Source organism: Catharus ustulatus, chromosome 18 (assembly GCF_009819885.2).
Source record: "Catharus ustulatus isolate bCatUst1 chromosome 18, bCatUst1.pri.v2, whole genome shotgun sequence".
NCBI lineage: Eukaryota > Metazoa > Chordata > Aves > Passeriformes > Turdidae > Catharus > Catharus ustulatus.
This window is the reverse complement of record NC_046238.1, coordinates 3,199,580-3,223,441: the sequence shown is the minus strand read 5'-3', so window position 1 is coordinate 3,223,441 and position 23,862 is coordinate 3,199,580. Positions and strand designations below refer to the sequence as shown.

The 23,862-nt window shown below is 44.8% G+C and overlaps 1 protein-coding gene across 12 annotated transcripts in view; it reads left to right on the top strand.

Moving 5' to 3' along the window:
• Positions 1-23,265, top strand: part of CLIP1 (CAP-Gly domain containing linker protein 1) — a 59,437-nt gene extending 36,172 nt beyond the window's left edge. For 4 of the 12 annotated variants that reach the window (XM_033075902.2, XM_033075905.2, XM_033075903.2 and 1 more), the window contains 17 exons: positions 687-803; positions 1,646-1,703; positions 1,932-2,015; positions 2,638-2,794; positions 3,407-3,572; positions 3,662-3,877; positions 8,227-8,364; positions 9,421-9,527; positions 12,202-12,325; positions 16,104-16,156; positions 18,239-18,259; positions 20,393-20,510; positions 20,744-20,903; positions 21,005-21,051; positions 21,806-21,811; positions 21,943-22,067; positions 22,610-23,265. In XM_033075902.2, the coding sequence (XP_032931793.1) occupies positions 687-803; positions 1,646-1,703; positions 1,932-2,015; positions 2,638-2,794; positions 3,407-3,572; positions 3,662-3,877; positions 8,227-8,364; positions 9,421-9,527; positions 12,202-12,325; positions 16,104-16,156; positions 18,239-18,259; positions 20,393-20,510; positions 20,744-20,903; positions 21,005-21,051; positions 21,806-21,811; positions 21,943-22,067; positions 22,610-22,832 (1,920 nt within the window). In that variant the 3' untranslated portion in view covers positions 22,833-23,265. The other 8 variants (XM_033075906.2, XM_033075904.2, XM_033075901.2 and 5 more) reach the window with 6 other exon arrangements.
• The last annotated feature ends 597 nt before the right edge of the window (positions 23,266-23,862 follow it).

Genomic DNA, 23,862 nt, shown 5'->3' with positions numbered 1-23,862 from the left:
TCCTGGTGGAACTTTTCTTTAAGCCCAGGCTCTGCAGGGAATTCACAGCACTTTGGAACCACAGACTGCAACTTGATCCAGGATTTTCCTTGGGTTTGGATGAAACACCTCTGATGGTTGTAAAGCTGGTGGGAGTGAAGAATAGTGGGGAAATAATTGGAAAAAGCTTTCCTAAACTCTTCACAGGTGGTTCCAAGATATCAGATTTTTACCTTTGACTCTTTTTGAGTTTCTGCACTAGCCCTGGGTGTGGTACAGAGCTCTTCCCTCCCAGTGGGTGTGGATTCATCTGATCAGCCAATTGAAGCACAAATCAATCAGTTCCAAAAATGAAAACAATAAAGAACCAAAACTATTGATTGAACTAATGCTGAAACTTTGAAATTGTGGATGTATTAAAAAATGTCTGTCATTAAATAATGTATTCACAATTATTGCCAGGAGAACTAAATTTTAATGATTTCAAATCTGTTCCAAGATGCAATTAGTGCTGTGATGTATGTAGTCATAGTGGAAATCAGCTTCACTCAGTTAACCCATCATGGTTTTTTCTTCATTTTCTTTTGTTTTTCATCTTAGAGTGATTTTAATATTACAGTTATTTCTTTCAGATTCACCTTTTAATTTTCCTAATTTTTCATTCATGTTTGTCATTTTATTTTACTCCATTTCATCACCTTTGTTAGGCCAGTAATCTGGCCAAAGAACTGCAGGGCAAAGAGCAAAAGCTTCTTGACCTTGAGAAAAACTTGAGTGCAGTAAATCAAGTTAAAGATTCTTTGGAAAAGGAACTTCAAGTTTTGGTGAGTAATACCCAAAAATTTTGACTTTACTCTTTGGATTTTGGGTTTCATGGTGAGAATGTAATGGAAATCTGTGGATCAGCTCTGAGCAAAGCCTTCCAGAGGTGTTTTACTGCTGGAAAAAATGGGAAGGGCTCATGGCTAATGGGATCTGTCTCAGAATAAAAAGAGCATTTCAGTCCTGTGTAATCAGGTGTTTTGTCTAAATAGAACTCATCTATTTATGGATTGCAGATAAAATGAAACCAAATCAAAAGCAGCAGCAGTTTAAATTTAGACTGCTCATCAAGGAACACTTAATGGCCCTTTATTGTAGCTGTTGTACCAATTAATGCTTGCTACACACTTCTTGTAAATGGTTTTAAAAGACATTTCTCATTTCAATAAATTCCTAAATACTGTCTTGTTGAGTGGGGTTTCCCTTAGGAGCATTAGTAACAGCACAATGGGACTTTTGATCTTTCCATGGCCAATAGTAAATATTCAAACTTGGTGGCAGAGCCAAAAAAAATCTTCCCTTCACTGTCTGGCATCAATTCCTGCTGGTGAAACTGGAAGACACTGGTAGGAGATGGCTCACAGGGAACAGCAGGGATAGAAACCCCAAATCCTTGTTTCCCACCCTGAGCTCTGTGGCAGCTGATGGAGGAGTTGCTTTAAATGTTGAGGGACTTGCAGCCAAGGGAAGATCTGTGCTAAGCTGTAACTCAAAAACTTGAGATCTGTTTGTGATAGGAGCAAAAATTGTTCTACTTGTACAGAAAAATACCTAATACAAATTCAGTGGTTGAATTATGCTGTTACTACCAAGCCTTACCTTAAGTTTTTATCATTTTTTTCAGAAAGAAAAGTTTACTAGTGCAGCTGATGAAGCAGAGAAAGTTCAACAAGCTATGCAAGGTATGTGTTGCTAAAATAAAGAGAACTAAAAAGCTGCAGAAATTAAATACCAACAAAATGGCTTTTTTAAACACTTTGAAGCTCCTAGTTGATGGCACAGCAGTTTCAGTGGCTGTGGAAAGGACAGGATTATTTGTAGCCTCTCTGAAGGGTAACACCTTGCAAGTAGGTGGAATTGTCTGCCTTTAGGTTGTTACTGACTTTGTTTTCCACATTTGACTTGCCTAGAAACGGTGAAAAAGCTGAACCAAAAAGAAGAGCAGTTTGCACTCATGTCTGCAGAACTGGAGCAGCTCAAGTCGAGTCTGACTGGTAAGTTTGGGATGAAATGGAATCTTCTGGAAATGCATCAGCTTTGTGCTCTGGCATGGCTCCTGTAGGCTGCAGGAGGCTTTGCTGTGCCTTTCTCCTCCTGCAGCTCTGCAAAAGCAGTGCAGAGGGAAGCCAAGCACAGTTTGTGCCCTGCAGCAAACCTTGCCTGGCTGTTGGCTCAGAAGTGATCCCAAGGGTGCCCTTGCCCCTGGCAGTGCCTGCCCTGGCCTCGGGCATTTTTTCACTGTAGCTTGGTGTTTCCTTCTTGTTCATTCTCTGCTGCTCTGCTGAGCAGCTGATGAGTGCTTTCACCTGCAAGACCTGCAGGTCTCTTCCTCCATGGCTTCCTTCCCCTCAGACAGCAGAACTTGTACCAACATCTCATGGCCTGGGGTGAATCACTTCTGAAACAGAGGGCTTGTGACCAGCTGCTCCTCGCTGTTTCTGAAGAGTCCTTAATCTTTGCTGCAGTTACCAGTTCAATCAATCAACAGCTTTCATTTTAAAGGGGTGATCTGTGAGGTCTGGAGTATTGCTGGTTTTAGTTCTTTACAGTTCTCTATCTGTTCTTTGCATGCCCTTCCTCTGAAGTGTACAGCTTAACCACCTTTGTTTTGCTCAGAGATGGAGAGGAAGCTGAGGGAGCGAGAAGAGAGGGAGCAGCAGCTGATGGAAGCAAAAACCAAACTTGAAAATGACATTGCAGAGATCATGAAGTCCTCAGGAGACAGCTCTGCCCAGCTCACAAGAATGAACGATGAGCTGAGGTTAAAAGAAAGGTATTTCATCACTGTCAGAGCATTGTCACATCAAATCTCCACTCCCACACTCCCAGCTTCTCATTTTATTTTTCTGTAAATATCTGAACAAGATGCTCCTGAGTGTCACATTGATATGACAAGTGAGCTTATTCTAGCAAGCTAAATCAATCAAAACAGTCTCCTGGGAGTGATTTGAAGAGCATCCAACACTGGTAATTCCAAAATTCTTACATAACCTGCTTCTCATTGCCCAGAGTAAATGACCTCTTGAATAATCCAGACTGTTTTGTGATTGTGCTTCATGATTATTTGATTACCTGAAAAACTCAGTTTATTTAGATATATAAAAGACTTGGATCACATTTTTGTGAGAGAAAATGGGAGGTTTCTTCCAAATAAAAATTGTATGTACAATAGCTGTTCTTTGCCTTTCAAAACTGTACTGGGGGCAAAGTAACTTGGCCTTCCTTGTGTATACTGAATTTAGCAGAACACTATCTGTTAAACAATGAAATCTCTTTCTAAATGCTTGGTCAGAATATAGAAACTTCAGCACAGTCTTGGCTCTTTCATCTCTGTGCTTGTGGTGCTGTCAGCAAAAAGTGATGTTCTTTCATTTGGTCTTTCCAGGCAGTTGGAGCAAGTACAACTTGAGCTTACAAAAGCAAATGAAAAGGCTGCTCAGCTTGAGAAAAACGTGGAGCAGACAGCACAGAAAGCTGAGCAGAGTCAGCAGGAAACTCTAAAGATTCATCAAGAAGAACTGAAAACTCTGCAGGATCAATTAACAGACATGGTAAGAACGACTTTAAAAGCACTAAAACCGTGCAGAAATACGGAGCCACTGCTGTTTGAGCTGTGTTTTACTGTTTTATCTTCCACCAGAAAAAGCAGATTGAGACCAGCCAACATCAGTACAAAGATCTTCAGGCCAAGCACGAGAAAGAAACTTCTGAGCTGGTGGCCAAACATGCTGCAGATATCCAAGGGTTTAAGCAGAACCTGCTGGATGCAGAAGAGGCACTGAAAAGTGCCCAGAGGAAAAACAGTGAGCTGGAGGCACAGGCTGAGGAGCTGCAGAAACAAGCAGAGCAGGCCAGAGTAAGTGGCTTTTGTCACTCTGCAAGTGACTTAAAGTTTGAATTTTCTGTCTCAGTGTCTCATTTTCTCTCTGCTTCAACCTTTCATAGCCAGATTTTTGCAGTGTTCCTGTTCTGAACTTTTCCAGGGTACGTGGGTATGGGTTAGGGAGGAGAAGCCCACAGGACAAACTGGTTATCAGCTCTTCTCTCAGTTACACCAGAGTTGATGAGATACAGTTCTTTGGTATCAGTTAACATTTTATGTTCCTAGCTCTGGCTCAGCACAGCCAGCAGGAACCAGATGTCATTCCCTGGTTTTTTATATGCTTGGATTTTAAGATGCATTGTGAGCTACTTCATTTAGAAGTGCTACACACCTTTTGTTTTGTAGTATGATCTGCAGCTATTCAGTGTGTAGCTTGACTTCAGCAATTTTAATTTTTCTTCCTGTTTCTTTGACTTTGCTGCTTGCTTTCATCCCTCAGCAATTATTTGCTATAATCTTTGCTGTATGATTTAGCAAATTGTGTAGTGTATAAATTGACACACAATATTGAAGCACTGATGTGGTGTTTTGAGTTAAAGGGGTCATGACAGCATCTTTTTGAGAGAATCATGAGGAGGTGAAACTGAGAATTGGAAGTCAGTTTCTAATAGAACTCCTTGCATTTTAATTCACTTTGGAATTAAAATCATGGAATCATTATGTGGCTCTTCTTTTGAATAATTTAGAGTCAGTTAATTTATTGAGAGTAGTTTTATAAATGACATGAAATTTTGGATGGAGGAACCTTTAAACCATGATTTTTTATAATATTATTTAGCCACTAAAAACTTGATGCTTGTTCTGTAATGTAACAGGGGTGTCTGTCAGCAGCTGAGTTCAAACAGGCACTGTGTGTCAGTGTATACACTTTTAAATTGCAATTGCTCTAGTTGCCCTTAAAGCACATTTCTCATTCATCTGCTTGACTTGATTTTTGTTTTCCCTTCTCCCCAACTTTATTTCTTTAGTCCTTAAGCTCTGTGTTAGCCTCATCCAGAAAAGAAATCGAGCAAGTGTCAGACAAGATGAGGGCTTTGATATCAGAAAAAGAGACTTTGGCACAGGAGGGGAATGCTTTAAAATTAGAGAGAGGTCTGTTGTTAACAAAACTTAAAGAACTGGAATCAAAGATTTCGCTAATGCAACAAGACCTAGAAGAACTCAAGGCAGAAAATGAAAGAATCCTAAAACAGAAGGCAGAAGCTGAGGCCAAAAGCCAGCAGGAGAGCACAGAAAAGGGAGCACTGCTTTCTGAGAAAAGCACATTACTCTCTGAACTGGAGGCAGTGCAGGCAAAGCTGCTGGAGGCAGCTCTGGAAAATGAGACTCTCCAGTCCTTGGAGGTGACCTTGTTCCAAAAGCTGGAGGAGCTTCAGGCCAGCAAAGATGCCATGGAGGTGGCGTGTCAGAAACGTGTCAAAGAGTGGGAGGAGCTGGAGCATTATCAGAAGACGCTTCTGGAAGAGAAAGATACCATTCTAAAAGACAAAGATGATGTTATCCAGAAGCTGGGAAGTTCTTGTGAGGCCCTGGCCAAAGACCAAAGGGAGCTCCAGCTGCAAATGTCAGCTCTGGCTGCAGAGAGAGATTCAGCCCTACGGGAGCTCTTGGTTCTTCAAGACAGACACGAGGCCCTGGAAAAGGAGCTGGGCAGGGTCCTGCTGAGCCTGCAGGAAGAGAAGGACATGCTCCTTGAAAGCACAGAAAAGCTGAAAGTGAGTTTAGACAATGCAGTCAGTGAAAACCAGGTGTTAAAAGCAATGGAAGAGGAGATGCAAACCCAGCTCACCAAAGCCATGAGAGACAGCGCGGAGCTGGAGAATTCCTTTGCAAAACTCACCTGCTGTCTTGAGGAAATGAGAGCCTCAAGAGACACACTCAGTTTGGAATGCAATCAGTTACATCAAGAGAAAGAGGCTCTTTCCTCATCAGAACAGAGGCTTTTGGCTGAAAGGGAACAACTTCTCAATGAAAAGAAAGCGATTGCTGAGAAGCTCGCAAAGACCTCAGCAGCTGCTGAGCTTTGTGAGAGAATGTGCACTGAGAAAATGGACAAACTGACCTTGGAAAAGGAATCTATCCTTCAGAAGTCCTTGCAGTTTGAAAAGCACAATGAAGCTCTTCTCCAAGAGAAGAAGGAACTGGAGACAAAATACTTGGAGCTTCTTGATGAAAGCAAGTCTTGTGCAAAGGCACTTTGTGATCTGAAGAGAGAACATGAGCTGGACCTCTCGTCCAAGAATGCTGTGGCTCAAGAGAATACCACACTCCAAAATTCCATTGAAGCCCTGAAGGGAGAGCTCAGTAAGAAGGCTGTAGAAAATCAAGAGTTAGTGGCCTCTAAATGTGACCTTTCCAATCTTCTGAAGGAGACCCAGGATGATAAAAGAGCATTAGAAGGTGAGCTGGCTGCTGCATCAGACTCCACACAGGTCCTGCCATCTTCCTTGGACACCTGCAGCTTTGCCAGGGAAATGGTGACCAAGGAGAGGGATGAGCTGCAGGAGGAGTGTCAGAAATTCAACACAGAGGTTGCTCCTACGAAAGAAACCTTAACCTTGGAAAAGGAAGCTCGGAAAAGGGACGAGAAATCCTTTCTGCTGGGACGTAGGGAACTTCAAAGGAACATCTTCAGCTTAGAGAAGGAGCTAGAAGAGCTGAAAGAGAAAAATAAAGTAGTTCTGGCTGAGAAAACATTTTTAATTCAGGAAATGAAATTGATGGAAGTAATGAAAGGGGAAGAAACCCCCTGTGCAGAGAAAGAGCGGTTCTCTTCCTTCATGGAGCAGCTGAAGAGTGACTTTGCTTCCTTGTTCAGCTCAGTAATGCAGTACCAGGGCCTGCAGAGCTCCATCTTGAGCAAGATGGAGGTGATTGAACACAAGATGGAGCTGATGAAGGAGGAGGAAATGGAGTTGTTCAAGGAGCTGGAGAGCCTGAGGGATGAGCAGGGAAGTCTGGAGGGACCAGTGAATGAGAAGGGGAGATTCTTCCAGGACTATCACAGACTGTGTCAGGAGGTTAAACTCTTAGAACAAACCAATAGTGACCTCTCAGGCAAATTGCTGGAGTCTCAGGGCCAAAATCAGATGCTGCAGGAGCAAATGAACAATCTCATTTTGAATGTAAAAGAACTTGAGACTCTCCAGAGCCAAGCAGTAGTACAGAATCCAGAGGTATTGAAATTCATAGTTAAAAGTCAAGTCTGGGGCTGATTCTACTAATCCTGAGCACTAACCCCTGGTGTCCTCTCTGCACTTCTCTGCACACTCAGCACTTCATAACACACTCTGGGCTCTCTCAATGTGGTATTTGGGGGTTGTTGCAAGTTGCAACTATGAGTCTGAAAGACACTTTATGTTTATTTTTTGTATTTTTAACTGCAAAAACCTCTGTTGTTGCTGAATGTTGCAAGAAAACAGCATAAACTGTGAATAAAAGGAAGTTTTGTTCCCTGAATCTGGTAGGAGACTTTGAGCAGCTCCTTCTGGTGAAGCACTCTGCAGCTTAAAATCTAAAGTAGTAATAGATAAGGTTTTAGATTGGATCTTTGTGCAATTTTATGTTCAATTACAGCAAAGTACAAATCTGAGTTGCTCCAAAAAAATACAAAAGAATGTGCTGCTCCTGTAAATGTAATTGGATAAAAGCAGTGTGAGAGAAAGGGAGAGACATTGACAATTCTGGTGTTCTTTTTATTCACAGAAGTGTTTTGTATTCACCACCAACAAATTCTTTATCAAATACTTTGATTTTCAGTTTGTGTGGCTTGAAGCCCAGAAAATCACACTGAATGCAAATTGGAATCAGGAGATCTTGTAGATAACACCTAAGTATTTTAATATCATTGTGAACTATTTCCTTTATGAAGTCATAATGAACAACACTGAAATAATGCAATAATTGGCTTTATCTTAATTCCATTATTTTCAAAATGTTTGAGTTTTGGTAATTCCATATTTTCTGAAAATATCCCAGGCTGTTGGAAGTGAATATCTGTTGAATTGTTATTGCCTAAAGAGGTGAGAGGTCTGAGAGCCATCACAGTGGTGGTAATGAGAAATGCAGGAATCCAAACTGAGGGAATTCCTCAGTGGTGACACGAGCATGGGGTTATGATCTGTTTCTGCATGGAACTGAATCTTCTCTTCAGTTCATTTTATACTTTATGCAGCTCCAAAATGCAAATAAATTCCCAGTTGAAGTTCCTTATTTACCTGGGAAGCAGCTGACAAACCACAGAGCTGTGCATAAAGTATTGATCTTTTGCTGTCAGAGTTAGGAATAACTGTTTTATTCCCCCCATTTCCCTTTGTATCCAGGTGGCCAAACTGGCAGAAGATGTTTTCCAGGCAGTGGAGCAGGTGACCAAGGAGAAGGATGCCATTCACAAAGAAAAGATTGAAACTTTGGCCTCTTTGGAGAACTCAAGACAGACAAACCAGAAGCTGCAGAATGAAGTAATCACATTAAATGCTTTCCTGTGAAAAGCTGTGCCTGGTTTGTGAGAGCAACTGTTGAATTACAGAGAATTGAAACAGGCAGGAGGGAGAGGATTCTGTAATTTTCCCACTGTGAAAACTTACTGGATGAGTGCAGAGTGATGGAAAGTGCATGTGGTTTTATGGTGATGGTTATTTTGGATTTTGCATGTGGTGTCAGTCCAAGGTGCAGCAGCTCCCCTTGGGATCTGTGTCCAGGCTGGGGCTGTGTCTTCCCAGCACTCTGTGCTGCTCCAGGGCCCAAGGAAGGGGAAGATGCCCTCACCTCTGATGTTCTGCACTCCCAGAGCACTGGGAGTGAGCAGCTGGGTGCCCTCAGTGCTGGAGCAGGGGAGAGATTCCAGCACAAGAATTAGAATTGGTGACGTTGGTGTGGGAGGGGTTCCCTTTCTGGATTAAAACAATCCACAGGGTCCTGCAATGCCACCAGAATGGCTGCAGATTATCTGTTATGTAATAAATACACTGGGAGCTGCAGGCAAACAAATCAGCTCCACCAGCTCCTGGTGGTTCCTGGAGGGACACAAGCTCAGAAATCCATGTCCAACACTTTGTCCCATGCAACAAGATCTCTGCAAGGAATTCATTTCCTGTGTGCAGGCACAGTATTCAGCCCTCCTGGCTCTCAGAAAATAAGGTATGGAAAAGCAGAATTTATGGGTTATCTTAGAGGAATAAAAATCAAGGGGATAGCTGGTTTTAGCAACAAGCTCTGCATTTAACAAACAAATAATGCTCTGAGTGCTGCAGCAGTGAGTGGAGGTGAGGTGCTTTGAGCTTTACCTCTTGGCACCACATTCCTGGAAATTCCTCTCCAGTGCTCTTGGAATTCTTTGTGCTGCTCTATTTGCATGCAGGAAGTCTCATTCCATTTGTTGTTGGACAAACACACCAGTGCAGACAGGCTGGGTTAATTTAGGGGCTAAAGATGGAAAATGGAAGAGCTCAAGCCCCCATTTGGCTGAGAGTTTGTGTGGTTTCATTGGTGTAATGAGGGTTTTTTTCCTCTTTAAGTTGGACATGCTTAAACAAAACAACCTGAAAAATGAAGAGGAACTTAATAAATCAAAAGAGCTTCTAAATCTGGAGAACAAGAAAGTGGAAGAACTTAAAAAAGAATTGTAAGTATTTCAGGGTTAATTCTGTTAATTTTTGTGGGTACATTTACCTTTATTTTTTTTTAAATTGTCTTTCAGCACCTTTCTGGAATCCTGACTTATATTAGGTCAAAATTAAATGTTTGGCATGTGCAAAACTTGACATGAGAATGTTGCTACTAAATTGTTGAAGGGAATTGAAGCAAATCCTTGGAGCATAGTTTGAAATAATTTGTTGTTGGAGGGTTCTGTCACCTGAGGGCACAAGATGATATTAAAATCATTATTAGAAGAGAATTCTGGTTTAATTGCAAGCACACTTGGAGTTTTAAGTGGCTTTGTTCAGAGAAATTTCACTCTGCTTTTATTTTTCATCGATGGCTTTATGAAGTTTATTTCTGTGTATTTATTTTCTAAATGGTGCAAACCAAATCCTACATATGGGATGTAAAACTCGAGTTAATTGTTCATTATTTGAGCTGCTTCATTGAAAAGCAACATTTGACATACACAGACTCACTGTGTAACACTGGACACAAACAAATGAACTGAAAGCATTTGATAGAAAGTAATTTACCCTGTGGAATCTCATTGTAGCAAAGCTACCACAGGGAATAAAAACCCCAATTACTGCTGCCTGCAGTGGCTGCACATCCCCAGCTCTCAGAGGTGTCCTGCATTAAATCACAAACATGAAATCACAAACCTGCATTAAATCACAAACCTGCATTGAATCACAAACCTGCATTAAATCACAAACCTGCATTAAATCACAAACCTGCATTGAATCACAAACCTGCATGAAATCACAAACCTGCATTGAAACACAAACCAATTTCCACCTGTGCTCCAACAGGAATTTCTTGGCTCATGGAGTGAGAGCTGGAAGCTCACTGACAGCTTAAGAGCAGCTTTGATTAATTATTATTATTATTGTAGATCCATTTGTCATTTTGTGACAGCTCTGAGGTGACACCAGGTGACACAGGGGCCACCAGCTCACAGAATTCAGTGTTTGCCTGGGACTGGCAGCTTGTGCTGGCACAGACCCCTTTGAGAAATGCAGGATTTCATTCCAGGAGCAATTCCTGCCTCAGTGCTCGTGGGAGATGTAAATGATTGCTGCTTGCTCTAATGCTGGAGCAGCAAAGGAGACTCTGATGTTATGGGAAGGCAGCAGATGCTGGGCTGTAATTTGCCAGGCAGGAATTATTTATAGGAGATGCTGCCTTGGAAGTCTCCAGCAGCACAAGGTGTTCTCAGGACCCTGCTCACTCTGAGGGTTAATTCTGTTATTTCTCAGATTGAATGTGGCCTCTGATCAGAGCTGAGAACTTGGGGAGAAAGAGAAGCTTGTCTAATTTTTAATTGATGTTTGCTGGTTGTTTTGTGTGTTGCCCTGTTTTAATTTCAGTAAGAATTAGCTTGGTGTCAGGGACTCCTGATGAGCAGGGTGAGGAGAGCAGAGGGTGGGACAGGGACAGGGACAGGGACAGGGTGTCCTTTGGGAAAGGCTGGGGAAGCTGCAGTGCCTGTGGGAATTCTTGCCATGAACACAGGAGCATTTCAGGCACACTGACCCCAGTGCTGGGTGCGGGGTTTTGTTAACACCCTAAATAATCTGTGCTCAATGCCAGAAAAAAGAGGAAGAGAGGTTGGTGCTGCACCTCAGCAAGGAAACAGGGTTAGAAATTGGTGTGTTCTGCCCAGCAGGAGGGGAGGCTGTTAGAGCTGGAGCAGTTTGCTCCAGCCCAGGGAAATCAGGGTGGGAATTTGCCAAGGTGAGACCAGGTGGAAGGAATGGTTGAAAAATCAGAATTCCATGAGATGCTGAACTAAAATCAGAGTTTTGTCTAAATGTGCCCAGTGAGAGACAACAGAACCTTGTAAGTGCTGGAATAAGTTTTTTATTTCAGGGTTCTACTTCCCACAGTTATAAAAGTATTTTTAATATTCCAGTCAGGGTTTAAGTCTCTAGTTTTGGCACACAGGAGTACTGCATCTCCTTTTTTAAAAAACAAAAGAGTAATAAAAATTACTGTTCAGTGGAATTAAAGGTATCTTTTGTGCTTTTTGAAAGATGTCAAATCTTGAATATTTTCTGCTAGTCACACATTACAGCCAGCATGCTAAATATTTTTAAAAATTCATTGCAAATAAACCTATTTTAAGGAAATTATACTCATTAGTAGCAGCACAGGCTGTTGAAAGCTGCAAAGCCTTTTTTTCTTCAGCTTTGGTTTTGTCTCATTTGCAGTTTTGTGTCTATTAGAATAATGGAATAGATGAGGTTTTGCTTCCTGTGATCCTGCACTTTTGGATGTCACACCTGGTAGGGAGTAGTTAAATAAATGAACCTCTAAGCTGTTTTTTTTCCTTTTTGCCTTTTTCTCCCATAAGTTTTTTTTTTATGCTTTTAAGCAATTCAGTTTTACCTCTGGCTGCAAAGTGTGAACACTCCAGGCTGCAAACATCTCCTGCCCTGCGTGCCCAGCTGCCGTGGGATGCTAAACCACGGGCAGGGCAAGGCTCCGTGCAGGGCTGGGCTTGTCCCTGGGATTGTCCCAGGATTGTCCCCGCTGTCCCCGATCTCCCATCCCCGTGATCCCGATGTGTTTTTCCAAGCTGTGCAGCCTCTCCCCGCAGTTTTCCCTCGCCTCTCCCGTTCCTATGGTAACGATGCTCTCTGTGCTCGCAGCGAAGCGCTCAAGCTGGCAGCGGCTCTCAAGTCCCAGCAGCTCGAGGCTCTGCAGGAGGAGAACGTGAGACTGGCCGAGGAGCTGGGCAGGAGCAGGGACGAGGTCTCGAGTCACCACCACAAGGTAGAGCGGCCGCAGCGGGAGGGTGGAGGCTCGGCCGGAGCTCCGGGGCTGCCCCGGGGGAGCCTCTGTGCTGGAAACGTGCTGGGAACGTTTGGAAATAAATTTGGAAGCCACCTGCACGGGGAGGTTGGAAGTGCAGGCTGACAGAAGGTTACATAAGCCGGGAAGGATACTTGGGAAGGCTTGGGAATGAGCATAAATTAAACGTGCTTTAGCCAAGTGTATTAACACAGAGTTGCTATTTCTGTCGGGAGTGATTTTGTTACACAACTGTGGAAATGTCCATCCAGCAGTACTAAGGAAATGTAGCTTTTTAATTCTTAATCCTGCTCTCCCCACTGAAAACAAAGCATTTAGGATGTATTTCAGAATGCTGTGTAAAACTCCTTGATTGGACTTGTGCTGTGCATGTGTCTGCTCAAACTTCACACTGTGCTGCAGCCAGGCAGTGGTACCAGAACAGAACCCCTGCAAGGTGTTTTATTTTTATTTCATTTTTTACTATTATATCTGAACATGTTGTTGGAGTCCTGAAACGGCAAGTTACTCTGCTTGTATCTCTGGTACTTGCCAAAAGATAAAATAGATTTACAGCCCCTAATGGGTTTAGTTCTTGTGGAGCAGTTCCAGTGACAAGCACACTGTGAAGGAATCTTTGGAAGATCTTACCCAAAAGATCCCAAATTAGGAATGTGGGTTTGTGTCCTGCCTTTTTGAGAGAGCACCTGTGCAGGGAGGGAATTCTGTTCCCTGTGACAGGGCACAGACTCTTCCACCCTGCAACAAGCTTCATATTTTTAAATCCAAGAGGCTGATTTTTCCCCAAGGGTTCTGTTTGGAAGTGCTGAGGATGAGTGACTACAGCCCTGGCCAGTTTGTAAATCCTTTAGCTGCTGGCAGGAGTAATGCTCAGCTCCTTGATCCTCAGGAGGTGACGAGCAGAGTCCCAGACGTGTGGGCTCAGCACTGACTCATTCCCCATCTGAGGAGCAGAGTGGGGAGAGCACATCCCAAACAGCCAGTGGGAGCTGCTCCACTCCCACAGGGTTTATTTCAGAGTCCTTAAGGCAACCTGTTATTTTCAGGGAGAGTAGTAACTTCAGCAGGATTTGGCAGCATTGATCCAATCTTTGTGCATTTTGTCACCCTGAAGGGACCCCAAGGGCTGGGCTGGTCACTGCATGGCTCTGTGTGCTGCCTTGTTTGCAGCTGACCCTGGGCAGGAATCCTGCTGTGGATCTGTCAGCAGGGATCCCTCACACTGCCAGGACAGGCAGCTGCAGTGTGGGAAGCACAGGGATGAATCCATCACCTCTCAAACTGCACCAGAGGCAGCTGGGCTGCACCACAGCCTGTCCTGCCCAGGAGTAGATGGCTCCAGGAGTGAGGATCTGCTGGACACACAGCCTGCTTGCCTTCTTCAGCCCTTTGTGTTCACTGTGTCCCCTTCTGGGAGGAAAATGTGATCTGAGTCTCAGCAATGTGGGAATGCTGCCTGTTGCATTTCCCAAATGTTGTATTTGGGCTGTGAGATCTGGTGAAGAGCTCAGCCTCCCAAAAGCCAGGGAGAGCCCTTTGGTGTCCCAACACCTCCTCTCCTGTCACAGCACACAGCACCAGTGGCCACAGCCTTTGGGATCCCTGGGTTCAGGCTCTCTGTGGGAAAAGGAAAAATGTCACCAGAGAATCCTCCAGCAGATTTTGGAGGAGTGTCTGTGGTGGCAGGGAAGGGTTTCCCACGGCAGCATTGCCCAGGAGCTGCACCTTGTGCTCCCAAAAGTCTGGGCAGGGGAGGAGAGCAGAGCTTAGGGGCTGTGCAGGTACCTGAGAAATGCATCAGGAAGGGGCAAACACAGCACTGGGAATTTTGAGCTGTTGCTGTGGTAACCACATAAATTCTAACAAGTGTGTTGTCAGTTGGATTAGAGAATCTGGAGCTGCTTGTTACACACTTTGCAAAATTAATGAATTCTGTTTCATGAATGATTCATGTGGACATGTAAAGGTTAAAGTGTCTCATGCCAAAGATGCTGAGGGAGCTTTTCTGTATTGACCTGTTAATAATTAGCTGATTGTAATTAGTTAAAGAGTCACATTCAGATAGGTACTGAGCTCAGAGAAATTTCCTGGCTTCAGATGATTTGTTGTGGCATTTTGGGAGCCTCAGACCTGCCCAGGCATTGGAGTTCATTGGAGAAGGTGTAGAAATACCCAGCAGCTCAACTGCCCATCTTTTATTAACAGTGTGCAAGGTCTGCTCCAGGGGTGCTGAGTTAGAGAAATGCCAGTGCTGGCAGGGGACAAGGAATCCATAAAACCAGCTGGGAAGTGTGATGGGCAGGAATTGAGGGGATGATTCCCCTCACTCTGGAGATGTGCAGGAGCAGAGGGGCCTGGAACCCAGGTGTCACAACAAGGCTCTGGAGGAGTGGCTGAAGCTGCAGCTCCAGGGAGTCACATTTCCCAGACTTGTCACATTCCTCCCTGTCTGTCACCAGTCTGTGCAGATGTCAGGAGTTCACACAGGCTGCCTCTAGGAAACAAGGCACAAACTGGGAATCAGGGGGTGCTCTGGTGCTGCTGCTGCAGCTGGGTTTGACCTGCAGGAAAAACTTGGCCATACCCCCACAGTGTCACTTGCCTTGAGAGACACATCTTGATTTACTTTAATAATTATTTATAAGAGTCCCTCTGCACCCTTCTAGTGTCTGTTTTTCCTATCAATAAAGGTGTCTGAAAAACCCAGTGCAACAATCCTGGTTAATCCCAAACCTGGAAGGTTGAACAGCACTGCAGCACAGGGAAGGGGAAGGTGACTGTCAGGAAATGTGGAGGAGATGGCTGCTCTCAGTGAGCTGCTTTTAGCTGAGAGCTGGGGGCTGGCAGACACCCTGCCTGCTCGAGGAAACTTCTTTAACACCTTCTGTGCCAAATCAGGATCTGCAAAGTGCTGAAAGAATTCCCTCTGTCAGGGACAGGAGCTGTTCCAGGGCTCTGAGGTTGCCATTATAAATGTATGTGTTCCTGACCTTGGGGCTGAACCCTGGAAGCTTCTGGAATCCCACTGGAGCCTGTGCTCAGGGACTTCTGGTACAGACAGTTCTCAGAGCAGTGATTGCTGCCTTTGGTCATTGAATAAGAGAGAAGGAGGAAATGGTGAAAAATAATTAATTTGCCTGGAAAACACTGGTTTTCTTAACCTTTTCAGAAGATCAGTTGTCCCAGCATTTCTGTGCTGGGCCTTTGCAGTTTTGTTGCTTTGCATTTCCTAACCCAGTTTAGACCCAAGAACCAACATAAATAATTTCTGTTGAAGGCTTTGAAGGTTTTTAAGGGCTTAAAGTGGCCTCACTGAGTTACAGGTTCAGGATGTGGTAACAAACAGCACACCAACAGCTTTGGGATCAGTAATTTATCTCTGAGCAAATACAGATCAGTGGTGCAATGACAGCAAACCCAGCAATTCCCCAGTGCTGGCCTAAAAGTAATGGCCAGGCACACAAAGGGTTCCTGTGGGGTGTGTGGGGTCTGGAAATGTCCTTTAACACTGCCCTCACCTCTGCTGTGTGCACAGGACATGGAAATGCTCCTAAAGCACCTCCAGGCCCTCACTGGCTGAGGTTTTGGTCACTGAACAGTTTGTATTTGGGTGCTGTGCCAGGAGAAAACCTGGGGGCTCTGCAGCCTCTCCCACGTTTATTTTATGATAATGATGCTCTGATACTGAGGAAACAATCTGCACTGTATTAACTGCAGTCTGTCTGTACTTGTGTTGTAGCTGGAAGAGGAGAGATCAGTACTCAATAACCAGTTATTAGAGATGAAAAAGAGGTAAGTTGTTCTGCTGATGTGTGTTTAACCCCAGAGTTTTACAGAAATGGAACACAAACACTGCTGAGAACTGTTCTTTTCTGTTGTGTCATGGTTAAAAGTGCTGAGTTGTTGCACTCATTGGATTAGAGATGGAAGCATCCACGTTTAGTTCCACACCTCCCACCTTGTGGTAATTCTTATTTGCAGTGACCAGTTTAATGTTTGGTTTTAGTCTGCTCTGGAATGTTGGATTGTCCCTCAGTCTGATAAAATGTATGTGCACAGATCTGACCTGGTGAGCTCTTGAAAAATAAAGGACAGCACAGTGATGCTGAGGAGGGTTATGAGAGGAAAAGAAAAGAAAAGTTTCTGAGCACTTGCTGCTCTCTTGGTTTTGGTCTGTTGAGTTCCTTGTGAGTTATTGCAGTTCATTCAGCACTGCTTTTAAATGCCAGATCTGTCCTGGGTGACTGGGGCATCCCTTTGGAAACTGCTGCTCAGGGAAAGGTCCCAAGTCACAAATCTGAGTGTGGGCAGTTGATTGGCCCCTGGGCCTTGAGGGAAATGGGGGCTTTCCAAAAGCAGTTACATAAATCCTCAGAGAACAAGAGAGCTCCCCATGACACCTCAGCTGTTCCAGGAAAAACAAACCAAGCCCTGCTAAATTTCCTGGGTTTAGAATGGTCACAACAAAGAACAGTGAGTGGCTTTTGGGTGTTTGTGCACATCCTTGGCCACTCAGTATTGTCAGTGTTCCCTTCCTCATTCCCTGTGCTCTGGGAGGGGTTTTCACATCTCCTGCTGCTCCAAATGCCAGCAGCCCATGGGGTGTTCCCAAGGCAGGGCTCCCCCAGGGAATGTCACAGTTGGGTCAGCTGAAGCTGCAGCCTTACCCAGCCTCACCAGCCTGGGAGTGAAGATGTTTGAAGATGTGTTTTCAGTGGTGTAACTCCTGAAGTCACTTGAGGGAAGGAGGGAGTGGGGACCAAGTCATTCAACACTTTCCAGCAGTTCTGTTTCACAAGAGAACATTTATCAAAGACAAACTCTCTGTAAGTTCTGCAGAGGAAGGTGTGTGGCTCTGATCTTCCTTCTCATGTTTCACTCTGGGTGAGCTTGAGCTGCCTGAAATAATTCAGACTGTTATGAAATCAGTGAAGTGAATTTTACCTTCAGTTGGTTACACTGAGATGCCCCAGTTTGTGACTGGCTTAATGACATTGCTCAGCAGTGTTGAATAAACTGCAGTAAAAAAGGAAAATGAGGAACAGGAACAGGGGAAAATGAGGAACAGGAATAGGAATAAATAGGAATAAGAACAGCCTGGCTGAGGCAAACTGCAGGCACTGGGGCTCAGTACATGTCAACATGGCATCAGTGCTAATGAAAAAAAGTTTGGTGGAATAAAGAGCTAATTAAGTAAAAATAATGAAAAAAGTCTCTAAATTCCCAAATCCCACAGAATTTGGTGATGGGAAGATGATAATTTCCTCCTTATGCCTTAGGAATTTGAGCTGCTGAACAAGAGCCATCTTTGGGTTTCAATTAGGTCAAATCTCTAGAGGTGATTTCCTCTCCTTCCTTCCACCCCCAGGAATTCTCTCTCTGTTTTACATCCCCTTGGATGAAATCCCCCAGCTGGGAGTGCAGCAGTGAGGTGTTGGTGGATCAGGGGCTCTGTGCCTCAGCTCTGGGTTCAGTGTGGGTTGCTGTCTGACTGTCTTTGAGCTTGGCTGTTTATGGATACTCATTTCATTCCTCTCTCTTCCCTTTCCTGCCCTTGCTTCCCTTGCTATATCTGTGTGTCTTTAATGGTAAGACTCAAGAAAGTCTATCCACGTTACAATAAATAATTATTTTTTTTTTTTAGTAAAGTTGTTGTACATATTTTGGCTGCCTTTGTCCCTTGGTGTCTTGCTTTTGTTTTGTAAAACACTCAGCTCTATATATATATATATATATAATGAAAAAAAAAAAGTATATATATTTTTTACCAAAACAGAAGAGGCCCTTGGTGCAAATATTGTTCTTCCTTACAGTATTTTGCATTTGTACTCCATGTTTCTAACATGTGGTTCTTGTTATCTTGCATTTTTAAAGCTTACCCAGTAGCACTTTAAGGTATTTGCTTCATTCTTAGAATTTCTTATTTTTGTAGTAAGGGAAGAATCTGGGTGATTTTTTTTTCTAATATTAAACCAAAACAAACCCCTTTCTCCCACAACTTCCACACACTGCTCAGAACATGGTGACCTGTGATCCTCAGCCTGGATCTGCACCTTCCCTGCCTGGAGCCTCTCCAGGTCCAGCATTTTTGGGTCCTGGAGAGACTGGCCAGGGAAACAAAGCCCAGGGACCTTCTTCCCCTCTTGTTTTCTCTCCTCTTTTCTTCTCTCCTTTCTCTCCCTTGTGTTTTAGCATTCAAGGCTCCTGTGCTGAGTCTGTAAATATTTTATTTCTCTCCTTACAACCTGTTTGCCTTTTCCAGCCACCTCAGCGTTGTGGTGGTTGAAGCTGAGCCTGACAAATGGCAAATTAACCATATTTGTGCCAAAAGCATCTGTTTGGTCCTGATCTCTCCACGAAGATCTGACCAAGTGGGAACATTGGCTGAATCACAGACTCTTGAGCTTGGGCTGAGTCACTGGGGCTCCCATCTGCCCTCCCCAGCTGCAGAGCTCGTGAGCAGCAACTTCCAGATGTGATTCCCAAACGACCTCAGGGTCTCCTTCCCACAAATCCTGGGTTTGCAGCTCTGCTCTGTCAGCAGCACCCCCTGCACTGTGGCACAGCCTTTCCCTCACAGCACTGCCTGTGATCCATGCACAAAGCCTGCAGGCCAGGGGACAGGCAGAGCCTCGGGGATCCTGCGGGAGAACGCGGAGCTGCCGGGGGCTCTGAGAGCTTTGCTGAGCTGGGGGTGGCCGGGGGGGCTTCCCATGCCACTGCCCTTCTGGGTTTTGTTACCAAAACTCTAACTTGTATGTGAAGGCAAGATCACACAGTCTGCAAGTTGTTGTGTTTCCACTTCTGTTGATTCTCTCATTGTAAAAATGCACCAAAACCAAATCGAATTTTGGTTCTTGTTTGGTAGCTGCCTCAGCTTTTCTAAACCCCAGATTCTCCACTTGCTGCTTCCATTGCTGAGTACAATCTGAACAATGAAAGAATTGCATTGATTGTGCTCTCATTGTTGAGTTTATCTCGAGTGGGTGAGATTTCCTGTGCTTCATGGTCTGGGTATCGTGGCTCTCACTAAGTGTAGATACCACAGAGGTGGAAACTTTTCCATTTGAGCTGTTCCCTGAGCATCCTCCCCATGTGATGGGCTCTGCTCCTGACCCCTCAGCAGTGCTGGGAGTGTGGTGCAGTTCAGGATCCCTGCAGGAGCTCAGAGCCAAGAGCAGCACTGCTGCCTGCACTGAAGAGCCAGCACCTCTTGGAGAAAAGTAAATGGTTTGAAGTCATTAATTTATTGTTTTATTTTTAACCCAAATCTTTCAGCTCGTGAGGAAGTTTGTAGCAATGCTCCTCCCATCAGAGGACAGTTACTCACTGTGTGTGTTCTGTGACCTGGCAGGAAGATCAGCTTGCACCAGTGTCACAGCAGTGGTGCCTTAAGGCAGGAGCTGGAGACAGAAGTTGTATTTCTGTTAGATCCACAAAAAATATTGGGAAAACTGGACATTTGTACACAGAAGGGAGTTGTGCCTGCTTTGGAAGATTCCTTTATAACCCTTGTCCCATGAAATAAAACAAATCCCATGTGGTTTCTCCACGTGCAGGAAATGATGATGTCACTGAAATTAGTGAGGACCAGCTGATATTTCCAGCCTCATCCATGCTTTGCATGACAACTTGTACAATGAGCTTTGCATGCCTGTTTTGTTGCTTGTTAGTAATTTTCAAGAAGTAACAAAACTCTCGAGTTAGGTTTTGTGGAACACTGTGCAACATGTTTGTTTATCCTGTATCTCCCCAGTCTGTTAACTTGCTCCTTTAAATTCAAATGGATTCGGTGCTATGCAGATTCTGGCATGTACTACCTAGGTAAAGTTTTTGCTTTGTTTCCACAGTTGTAACACCTGAAATGTTTGTACATAGATAAAACCTTAGTCAAGTAGTAAATTGTAATTTGTTTTTTAAGAACCACTTGTTAAGTAGTTTAATACCTGAAATTAAATGAAACTACTTTAGGCCACTGCAGTTACCCATCCATTAGATGACTTCTGCTTTTACTTGATTTTCTTTTAGAGAATCGACTTTAAAAAAAGAAATTGATGAAGAGAGAGCATCTTTACAGAAATCCATCAATGTTACTAGTGCCTTGATCACACAAAAAGATGAGGAACTGGAAAAACTCAGACATGAGGTAAATGAGGAATGAGTTATTCCTAATTTCAGTTAAGTTGCAGCCAGGCTTTGTGTGCTGGCTCCTGAAGAGCTGGCTGATCATTTTTCTTTCATGTGGGGCATAGTTAAACCTTAGCATCAAATCTTGAGATGCCTGTGCTGAGCAGGGTGACTCCTGGCCCGTGGTTTTGGTGGCCTTGGTGCTCTGCCTTGGTGCTGGAAGGTCCAAGTGCTGTCAAACAACTCTTGCAGATCACGGTGCTGCGCGGAGAAAATGCCTCTGCAAAAACCCTGCAGTCAGTGGTGAAGTCACTGGAGTCTGACAAACTGAAACTTGAGGAGAAGGTGAAGAACTTGGAGCAAAAACTCAAGGAAAACAACGAGCAGCCTTTAACTGTAACGAGCCCCTCAGGTAAAGTGAGACCACTGCAGTGTCCCTCAGAGCCTGGGGTGTTATTCCTGACTGAGCCTTGGCACGAGTCACATTGTCCTTGTTTGTTCTCTCCTTTAAAGGTGATGCTGCTACTCTGCTTCAGGAGGAAATTGCCAGAGAGAAGCAGGTACTGGATGTGCACATGAACATTCTACAGCAGCAGTGGGGCTGTAGGAGAGGGGAACATTCCAGACAGTCCTTACCTGGATTTGTCAGCCAGGATTTTAATGGGCAGATTCATCTTGTGGCCCCTCAGCTTCTGAAGGGAAATGTCAGTGACAGTAAATGCTAAAGATCAAGTGATGAGTGATACTGGAGAAACAGTCCAGATCATGGGAATGTGAGGAAACAAGCAGGAAGTGAGGGGGGCAGGCTGTGCCCTGCACCTGTCAGGGGTCCAGCCCAGCAGAGCTCTCACTGCTCCTTGGCCTTTCCAGAGGTTTCTGGGTGTGCATGAGGAAAAGCTGGGGCTCACCTGAAGCTGGTGCTTGCCAGCTTGGGGAAATGGGGTCCCTGAGCTCCTGGGTGCCTCTAAGCTCTGCAGAGCTGGACTCAGAACAAGCATTGGCAGCACTGGAGAAGGGAGGTGCTCAGCTGGCACAGGGATGTGATTCAGAGCAGAACAGTCACAGTGACCTCAGTGAATGCTGCTTCACAGGGGCCTGTGCCAGCAAATGCCTAGAAAATGTGGTTAGAATAGAATCACCTTCTGCTCACCATAAAGCCTTTGTTGGATCACAAATGTCAGTCACAGTGATTTTAAAATGTCCTTCCCAGTTGTGCAGCCAGCAGAAATGTCATGAATTTACACTAACCACCAATCTTTTTCTGTTTCTCTGCTTCCCTGAATTCACCTGCTGATGGCAACCCTTCTTCACCAGGGCGAGGTTGGTTGCATTTCTTCCCTCCCCTGTTGATTTGCCCAGAGTTCCTTGGCTCCATTGAGCAGTGCTGAGCCCTGGGCTGGGGGTGGTGCCATCCCTGCCCCTCTCACTGTCCCTGTCCTTGGCTCTCCCAGATCGACTTCCTGAACTCAGTGATCGTGGATCTGCAGAGGAGAAATGAAGAATTGAACTTGAAGATACAAAGAATGTGTGAAGCAGCCCTCAATGGCAATGAAGAGGAAATAAATAACTATGACAGGTACAAATGCTAAAGGGAACCTTGGCTCTTGTTTTGGGAGCTGCACGATGCAGCAGCCTGATCTCAGCTGTCAGGAGGGACAGACAGAGCTTTCCCTGCAGTTCAGGGCTGGAATTCTCTTTACTCTGGGGGTGCCAGTGGTGCTCTGGTGATCAGTCACAAACACTGATGTGTTGACATGTCTGTGGTATGATTTGGTGAATCTGGCCCTTTCCAAGTGCAGAAGTCTTTGCTCCCAAGAGGAGCTGTGCTAGGATGGGAAGAACCAATCCAGAGAAACAGAACTAAATTTGATGTGTCATGACTTCAGCTCTCTTAAGGGAAAAGAGAAACTATTTCACATGTAGTTTTTTTTTAATGTCTCTGTGCATGTATTTGCACAAGCAGCAGCTTGTTCAGTAAATACTGGAGTGCAGGGGATTGTGGGGGCACTGCAGGGTGCTGCAGAAGGGTTCACATCCTATTTCTGGCTGAGTTTCCCGAGCTCCCTGCAGGGCCCTGCCCCCGTGTGCCAGAGGCACTGACCTGTGCTGCTCTTGCAGTGAGGAGGAGAGCCTGTCCAAGAAGAAGCCGCGGCTCTTCTGCGACATCTGCGGCTGCTTCGACCTGCACGACACCGAGGACTGCCCGACGCAGGCGCAGGCGCTGGAGGAGCCGCCGCACTCGGCGCACCACGGCAGCCGGCGGGAGGAGCGGCCCTACTGCGACACGTGCGAGGTGTTCGGCCACTGGACCGCCGATTGCAACGACGACGAGACCTTCTGAGGGCACGGCCGGCCCCGCCCCGCCCGGCCCCGCAGCACCAGCACCGCCCTGCTGAATGTCAGGACAAGGGACAGGGAGCCCTGCCCCACAATCCCTACAAGCATCGAGATTTTGCTCTTCCATTAATAAATACCCCCTGTCCCTTTTTAACAAACTTCAGTGAAAGATGAATAAATGATTTAACAAGTGACTTTTATGCTGTTTCTTCCCAGGTTCTGGGTTTGTCCCGCCCTTAAGAGGAAATTCCCCTGTGCTGTTGGATTTATTGATGGGAAAACATGTATAGGAATGAAGCACTAGAGTTATATTAAAGCTTATTTAAATACCTTAAAAATATGCTGTTAATTTTCATATTTGCACTAAACCATTTTAAGGCTGAATTTGTACATTTAGATTTCTAAGCTTTTTTTTTTTTGACACTGGACTGAGTTGAGAAATATTTCATCTTTATTTTCATTTACTCCTTTGATTGCGATGTGGCTCGGTGCCGTGAGCTCTGGGTTGTGGTTTGGTGTGAAACGTGGAAGTGATGCAGGTAAGGAGCTGCTGGGGGGGTTTGGAAGCCTGGAACAGTTTGTGGCCATCCCTGTTTTGCGTTCTTTCAGCTTCTCTATAGTGAGTGTGGTGTGTGTGTATATATGCATATATATAATAAAGTTATATTTTGGAAAAAAAAATCAAAGTGTGTTTTCTTGTCTGCATTTCTGTTCAGAGTGTGAGGGGTTCTGAGTGGGGACAGACATGCCCAGGGCTGCCCTGTAAATCACAGAATCCATCAGCTGGGAGGAGACCTCTGAGATCACCAGGCCTGTGACAAAACCACCCTGTCACCGTGAGCAGGGCACTCCTGAGTGCCACATCCAGTCTTTAGTTAAATATCTGCAGGGACAGCGACTCCACCGCCTCCCTGGACAACACTGAATCACCTTCCAGTGAAGATTCCTCCTGCTGCCCCACCTGAGCCCCTCCTGCTGCGGCTTTAGGCCATTTCTGTCCCTGTTCCTGGAGCAGAGCCCGACCAAGGGCTGTC